This window comes from Salvia miltiorrhiza, chromosome 5 (assembly GCF_028751815.1).
Source record: "Salvia miltiorrhiza cultivar Shanhuang (shh) chromosome 5, IMPLAD_Smil_shh, whole genome shotgun sequence".
NCBI classification, from domain to species: Eukaryota; Viridiplantae; Streptophyta; class Magnoliopsida; order Lamiales; family Lamiaceae; genus Salvia; species Salvia miltiorrhiza.
The window spans coordinates 31,295,663-31,304,013 of NC_080391.1; the positions used below are offsets into that span (position 1 = coordinate 31,295,663).

General features: G+C 34.9%; 1 protein-coding gene and 1 long non-coding RNA gene across 2 annotated transcripts; one reads left to right on the forward strand and one right to left on the reverse strand.

The window, feature by feature from the left end:
- Nucleotides 1-62: 62 nt before the first annotated feature.
- Nucleotides 63-984, reverse strand: LOC131026452 (probable glutathione S-transferase). The gene is made up of 2 exons (XM_057956324.1): nt 579-984; nt 63-499 (listed from the first exon to the last, which is right to left on the reverse strand). The coding sequence occupies exons 1-2, from the start codon at nt 897-899 to the stop codon at nt 146-148; spliced, it is 675 nt and encodes a 224-aa protein (XP_057812307.1). The 5' UTR covers nt 900-984; the 3' UTR covers nt 63-145.
- A 5,439-nt stretch (nt 985-6,423) lies between these two features.
- On the forward strand, nt 6,424-7,145 carry LOC131026453 (uncharacterized). Its single transcript, XR_009102308.1, has 2 exons — nt 6,424-6,762; nt 6,870-7,145. It is a non-coding gene; the product is annotated as an uncharacterized LOC131026453 (long non-coding RNA).
- Nucleotides 7,146-8,351: the final 1,206 nt, after the last annotated feature.

The window sequence follows — 8,351 nt, forward strand, 5'->3', positions numbered from 1 at the left end:
GAATGCACATAAACATGGGATTTTTACTAAAATTATTTCACTCAACTCTATAAAAGATGGGATTTCTACTCCACTTTGATTATTTTATTAAAACTTTAGAAATTGGAAGACAAAGGATGTAATAGTGAATAGTGATTGATGGGATTCATTGCAAGTCCAAGGCGTTGCGGTTTCTGATGCGGCGCACAAGATGGCAAAGCTTGTCGGGGTCGGGGAGAGATGCGGAGAAGGTGTGGCGTTGCATGCATCTGTGCGTCCATGCCTTGAGCTTAGGGAACTCATCAAGAATGCTGAAGCTTCCCAACTCTTTATATGCACAAAACCAGCTGCAGAATCCACCTAATATCACATCCAAATACCCCACTCTCTCCCCTCCAAAATAAGGCTTCTCTCCGAGCTCACCTTGCAATAGCTTCACACACTCTACCATCTCCTTCTCAGCTTCCTCCAACTGTGCCTTGGTCTCGTACCTCATTGTCTTCATACTCACGGGATGTAGCTGCCATCACATCAATGGACATCTATTAATTAGAGAGAGAGAGTGATGAGAAATTAAGAGAGAGAGAGAGAGATGAGACCTTGTGGTCAATGAAATGAGCCCAGAAGTTGGCTTTGGCTCTGTCATAAGGATCGGTGGGGAGGAGAAACGGAGTGAAGCAGCAGACTTCATCGATATACTGCACGATGTTCCACGACTCGCAGATGGGTTTGCCATTGTGAATCAGAACTGGGATTTTTCGATAAGTTGGATTCATCTCCAACAAAACCTCGCTTTTCTTTGGGAATTCTTCTTCTCTCCTCTCATAAACAATCCCTTTCTCTGCAAGTGCAATTCTAACCCTTGATCCGAACATGCTTGACCAAAAATCCAACAAAATCCACTCATCACCCCCACTCATTTTCTTACCAACTCCCTTCCTCACATCTCTCTACTTTCATTTATTTAGCTTCAATCATTCACCTATCTTACAATATTAAATTTTCTTATATTTTTTTAGCTATTAAAATATTTGGCTATTCAATAAGGAATTCCTATTGTTTGCGTGTATTGGTCTATCGGTATTTGAATCCATTATGCAGCTCGCACGCAGGCAGGACCTTAACATCACACAATTGTGGGAAAGACAACACCTCCTAAAGTGGGTAAACATTACCGCACGCAGGTGGAGGAGAGTATTTGGGTGACTCAATTTTTCCACTGGAGCAAGGCCTCATCGGCAATAATGTCTGCAGCTTGTTTATTGATAATTTATTTGTTTATATTTAAGGATTTACCAAAGAAATATACTTTGAAGATAATTACACTACGAAAATGTAATTAGTGGTTACAATGTTTGATTTTAAGTCTTGTTCAAAATTGGTTTCATGGACTCTAGGCGAAAACAAAAAATAGGCCCGTTTAAAATTGAAATTTTGAATTTTTGTTCTCAGTTAGAGATATCTTATAATCGTATTTTATACGTGTGGTTGCATAACTTTACTTTATAAAATGCGATAAACTAAAAATAATTATTAAATAGTACTCCCTCCGTCCCAGATTTTAGTATCCAATTTTCTTTTTTTGGCCGTCCCACATTTTGGTATCCACTTCTATTTTTAGTAAAAGTATGTGGGGCCCTTACTCCACTTTAATTATTTTAATTCTCACATAAAATGTGGGACCCTTATTCCACTCACAACACATCAATCACTTTATTAAAACCCGTGCCGTTCTCAACAGGATACCAAAAGTCGGGACGGAGGGAGTACATAAAATAATTTAGAGCTTCTAACATTTTAATAAATAAAATCATTAATAACATCAAATATTTTTAATACCTACAATATAATTAACAAAATCCTATATGCATGTAATAGAAGCATTAAAAAAACAATATGAAATTTTAATAAATTCATTCTAAAAATAATGTATTTATAGAACTTATTATTCAGAAAATAAATCTCCAAAAGTCGGATAATATTATTTATGTTGTCCCTATTAAATGACTTAACCCTAAACCCTAACCCTAGCTTTGTATTCCCTATAAATAGAGGCATTTAGTCCTCATAATAAGATGCTCCTGCAGATTTATTCTCTCTACGCTCTCTGCAATTATCTCTTCTACTCCTCTTTTCTCTAGTTTATAACACGTTATCAGCATGATTGTTCTCTACAATATCAAAATCGAAAAACTACAATATCAAAATCGAAAAAGAGGGAGAAATAGAATGAAACAAAGAATCTGTGGCTAGTGAATCTAAACGCTAAAGAATCGTCATTCTTCTCAAAAAGGTACTCTCTAGAAATTTATTATGTGGCTTGCAAATCTGATCTTAAGTTGCGTGAGCAATTGAGTTTAGGTTTTTTTTTTTTTTTTTTTTCTCTTTATTGGTTGATGTTGCTACTATTGTTTAAATTGCATTCTATGTAATCTGACGTATTTAAATTGATTTAAAAAAAAAAACGAATCAATTGGGAATTGAGAGCAATTGCAATTGTGTATGTATTTTTAGATTGATTAGGTATACCTAGTCAACGTATGCGAAGGTTTTGGGATTTAGGCAAAGAATCATGTTGCTATTTGTTTCTTTATTCGAATTATTATTCAGTTTCGTGTTCTTTGTTGATCTATATATACTTTTTACGCTAGTAAGAATTGAAGTTGAAAGAGATTTAAATCTAATGCTTCCTTAACATATTGAGTTGTTTCAGCAACGTACCTTTGGGAATTGATTTTGGTGTTGACGATATTATGCTCCACCGTCTTAATTAGGAGTTTTAAGTTTTGTTGTTATGCAATGCATGATTGAATCTTTATATAGTTTGAATTTTAATGATAATTTATTATGCAATTATCTTCTATTGTTTCCCGAAGAAACATAAATATACAATTTTTAATAATCCGGAAGATTATTAAAAGATAAATCGTTGAAGTTTTTGATGAAACACAACGATATCCCTTAAGTTTAAATATAATGTGTTTCCGATGAACACATTTGAATTGATTTATTAATACAATCCCTGAAGGATTGCTTTATTTTTTTAAATTCATCATTGTGGAATGAATTTATGATTCTTAATAATCTTGAAGATTATTAACATTAAATCGTTGAAGTGTTTGATGAAAACACAACGATATAGCTTCATATTAAATATGAAATATAATGTGTTCCCGATGAACATGCGAGATAAAATTAATATTCCAGAAGAATATTAAAATATTGAGATTGAATTTTTATTTTAAGCTTTATTTTGGTATTTCCTTATTATTTAGTATTTAATTTATTATTAAATTACTTTACTTTATATTGAATTAATATTGATGCTCCCGAAGTAGCACAATTAATATTCCTGAAGAATATTACATGTTCTTGAAGAACAATTTATATTTTAGGTGATATATGTTTATTCTTGAAGGAAAACAACATATACACATAATTTAAATATTACAAGCACTTGAATAGCAATTGATCTTCTCAATTAAATTGTTTTTGAACTATCATTGAGAATATGAGTTATACAATTAAAAATTGATAACATTTTTGTATGGGCTCCCGAAGAGCTTCATTGATTTTCCCATGAGTATTGAATAATTACACATGATTTATAAGTTAATTCAATAATCATGTCGTGATGAATTTCAATTTCATATACCCAAAGGATTTTAAAATAACTCAAGACTTGAGTATTTGGGTTGTCTACATTACAATTAGTGCGTGATTAAAATACCTCCCGAAGAGGATTTCCCATCTACTAAATTCTTTTATCACCATTCAAATGCATTCATAGCTCTATGAAAATTATATGTATACTTTGTGAAAAATACATATATAGAGCCAATAATTGAGGATCAATTCATATGTGATGCTTTGATTTATCCAACTTAAAACTTTTTTTTCGGCATTAGGGGGAGATATGAATGATGAATTGTACAATGCCGTAAATTTCTCGTTGGATTAATTATGTTAGATTCATGCATTAATGAACTAGAAGTTCAACAAGTTATTATTGACTGCCACATGAGTGAAATCTTATACATATGTCATATTGCACCACAAATAATTGAAGTCCCTGAAGGACGAAATTGATTTAATGCTTATTGACGCCAGAAGCGTAAACGACCTATTGGTGCCCAAGATAAAATATCCGCGGATTACAAAATCAAATAAAGAACTCAAATAATTCCGAAACCTCATGAAGAGGATCGTCCTGAAGACGATAATCCCAATACATTTTGCACGTGCACTAAATTATCGTAATATTGGGATTACGAAACAACTAGACCAAATATTATGAAAAATGGTGAAAATTTGGTTTTACTAAAGTTGCCATGAACTTTGTGAATACGTGAGAATCGTATAATAGAAAGAAAAAAAAATTATAGTTGTCGACAACAACTTTTGCCTCAACAAATTGCTAGTTCAACTTGAAGATTATTTGGATCCAAAACAAATTATGTTAGTGTGCCAGAAGCACTGAAAAATATAGAAATAAACAATGAGGCAGCGCCTAACTCGCTAAATGAAAATAATAAGATGTTAAGCGAGATTAGTAGCTCAAGGGTTTGAGAAACCTAAAATCAATCAAATATATTCTCATGTTATATACGTGGCATTATGTTTCGTTATTTATATAACATTTATGGCAGTAATCATTGACATAAATATCAAATTTATGGACGTTATGGTTATATTAATATATAGGCCATTAAACATGGATATATATGTGAAAGTCCATAACTGATTAAGTGAATTCTTTCCGAAGAAAGAACATTTGTGAATACTCAAAACTTGAGGAAGTTAACTCATGTCTAAAGATGAGTTTTGCAAAACTTAGTTAAACTAAATATCATCTCGACCCGAAGATCGAGAATCTCCCAGATAGAGTATTTCAAACCAATCGACTATATTTTATATGTATTAGTCGACCTACCCAAAGAAGATTTTGAATAATAACACATCATTTTAGCTATCAAATGATTATTCTATCACTTGAAGTTGATAAAGACACACCTAGACTAAAAGAAAATAACGAAGTTATTTAGGACCCGAAGTTCCTTACTTGTGTGCTATTGAAGCATTATTTTTATCATGCATGATATACAATTTGCAGTTAACTTGCTAGCAAGATTTAATGTTTCTCTAAGAAGGAGAATTTTAAATGATATTAACCATGTTATTGGTTATATTCAAAACAAATTACAATTGGTCTATGTTATGAAAGAAATCGAAATTCAAAATTGGTGGATGATGTTGATAATTTATTTAATTTCGAAAACTATATTGAACACATTCAAGATTGTTATCTTGAGGGGGAGCAGGATCTTTTAAATAGTTTCAAAAATTAGACTTTGAAGGTCAATGGCCCTGAAGGCCAAATGGTTGCACTCTTTTTCCCTTACTAAGTTTTTTCCTATAAGGTTTTCTTAGTTAAGGTTTTTAACGAGGCAACTAGTGTAATATATGAGTAAATATACGTCTTGTACTTTTTTCCTCTACCGAATTTTTCCCATAGGGTTTTTACGGAGAGGTTTTTAGCAAGGCATGAACATCTAAACTCTAACATCAAATGAGGAGTTTTCTTTGAAGTCAAATTGCACACAACTCAAATGATACATGAAGTTCGATCAAGCGATAAATTGGTGGACTTATTCACAAAGGCATTACCAACATCGACTTTCAGAAAGTTAATACACAAGATCGGCATGCATCGACTCAAAGATATATAATGATCATTTTCAGGGGGAGCAGCTGTACTCTTTTTCCTTAGACTAGGTTTTTGTCATATTGAATTTTTCCTAGCAAGGTTTTAATGAGGCAGCATATTTTTAGAGTTAGTCATTTAAGGGGGAGTGTTGTAAATATATATATAAAATATATATTTCCCTATTAAATGACTTAATCCTAAACCCTAACCCTAGCTTTGTATTCCCTATAAATAGAGGCATTTAGTCCTCATAATAAGATGCTCCTGCAGATTTATTCTCTCTACGCTCTCTACAATTATCTCTTCTACTCCTCTTCTCTCTAGTTTATAACAATTTAATAAATTTGAAATTAATAGAATTGTTTTTAAAATTTGGAGGCCTAGGCCTTTGCCACTAGTCATGTTTTAAATGATTGATCATTTGAAGAGGTCGAAATAGTTGGCTTCCTCAAAGCCAACTAATAATATTATCTGAGAAAGGAATTTGCCGACTTTTCTTTTATTTTTTGCTTCTCGATCAAGGTATATATGAAAAGAGCCTAAAAAAAGGGATATATAAAAAAGACGCACATCTTATCTAATTATATATACCTTTTAAAAGGGATATATTTAACTGGTGATCTCAACAAATTTCACTTCACATACACGTCACTTCAGCTTTTGTTTTGTTATGTTCTATTTTATTTTCTTAACAAAAAAAAAAAAAAACTGGGAGATGGAGAGATTAAGTTGTTGGAAATATGGTTTTATGCCAAATCTGAAAATTATTATTTAATTAAATATTTATTATTTAATTAAAATAATAATTGGATGTTAATCTACATCTCGAGTAGATCAACGTGATATACTTGAAGTCTCAAAACCGATTTCCGGTGAGTGAGATATTGTATGTCAAAGTTTGGATGTTGAAGAGGGAAAATCAGTTTCAACTTCTGCGTTCAACGATTGCGGCCACCTACCGCAGCCGCCGGAATTGACTGTTTCAACTTCTGCGTTCAACGATTGCGGCCACCTACCGCAGCCGCCGGAGTTGACTGCCGATCCGTTCACACTCGGTTTAACACCTATAAATATGGGTGTGTGGTGAGCTTTAGAATTCACTCTGAAAACTCACAACTCACAACTCACAAAATAGTCTGCATTCTGCATTCCACCTCTAGCTCAGTTTTCGATCCTTATTCAGTTCGCCGGAGCTCGCCGGATTGTGGTGCTACATCCGCCGAGACGAAGTCGTTTTACCTTTGGGGAAGATACGCCAAACCGAAGAGCACTACCGGGGCGATAATCTTCTTGCGGGAAGAGATTCATCTCGACTCGACTTAGTTTATACGTATAATTTATTTATACAGTATATTTCAGTTGTATACAATTATTTGAGTTGTAATTTCTCAAATTATTTTCTTTGTAATATTTTCAATTATTTTGAGTTGTAATATCTCAAAATATTTATTTTGTAATATCTCGATCGTGTACCCGGTTCTAACAATCGCAAGAAGATTATTTCTCTGCCGTTGATACACGTTCGAGAAATGGCTCACACCGACGTCAATATGGATGGCTCCACCACCTCTGCAACCATCGGTTCAACCACGTCGTCAATATTTTCCTCGTTTGCATCAACGGGGGCTTCATCGACAACATCTAGAACTATTGGTCTTGCCGAGAAACCATCAACGTTCTCAGGCAAGAATTTCAAATACTGGCAAGAAAAGATGCTATTCTACATCACAACCGTGGGGTTTGCCGGATTCTTGATGGAGGATAAACCTCCAACCCCGAGTGAAGGGGAGACGAGCCAAGAAATTCGTGCCGGATATTTGAACTGGTGCCGCGGCGACTACTTGTGCCGTAACACCGTTCTAATGTCTCTGGACGAACGGCTCTACCGTGTTTTCAAGGTTCATGAAACCGCGAAACAATTGTGGGAGGCCCTTGATTTGAAATATCAAGTGGACAAGGCAAATACTACCAAGTATATTGTCGCCAAATGGTTGGAATACAAAATGGTCGACTCCCGGCCATTGATGGACCAAGTGGAAGAATTCCAAAATCTTTCACATGAGGTTCAAGCCGAAGGGATGCCCTTGGCGGATGCATTGCTCGTTGCAATCATCATAGAGAAATTACCTCCTAGTTGGAGGAAATTTCAAAACCTTTTGAAGCATGAGCGCTCGGAGATGTCCGTGCCGATATTGTTATCCAAGCTTCAAATGGAGGATCACGTGAGAAGTCGTGATCAAAAGGGCAAAGCGCCGATGGATGCAAAGGCCAATCTCACCGAGAACGACGGTCCTTCCAACAAGCGTGGCCGCCCTAACCCCAACAACAAGGGCAAAGGGAAGTTAGGTGGAGGACAACCATCAAAGTTTGATGGTGTGTGTTTCAATTGTGACAAAAAAGGTCACATGGCTAAAGACTGCCGCAAGCCAAAGCGGAAGAAGGCAAAGAGCAACGTGAACAACGTCGAGAAGGACTTCGACGATTGGAACCACGATGACTTTGCTGCCATGATCTCCGAGGTGAATCATGTGGATAATCCTAACGCTTGGTTCGTGGACACCGGCGCTACCGTCCATATATGCATAAATCGTGAGTTGTTCCACAACTACAAAGAAGTGGAAAACAAAACGATAATGGAGGCTAGCGAGCGGACATCCCAAGTCCT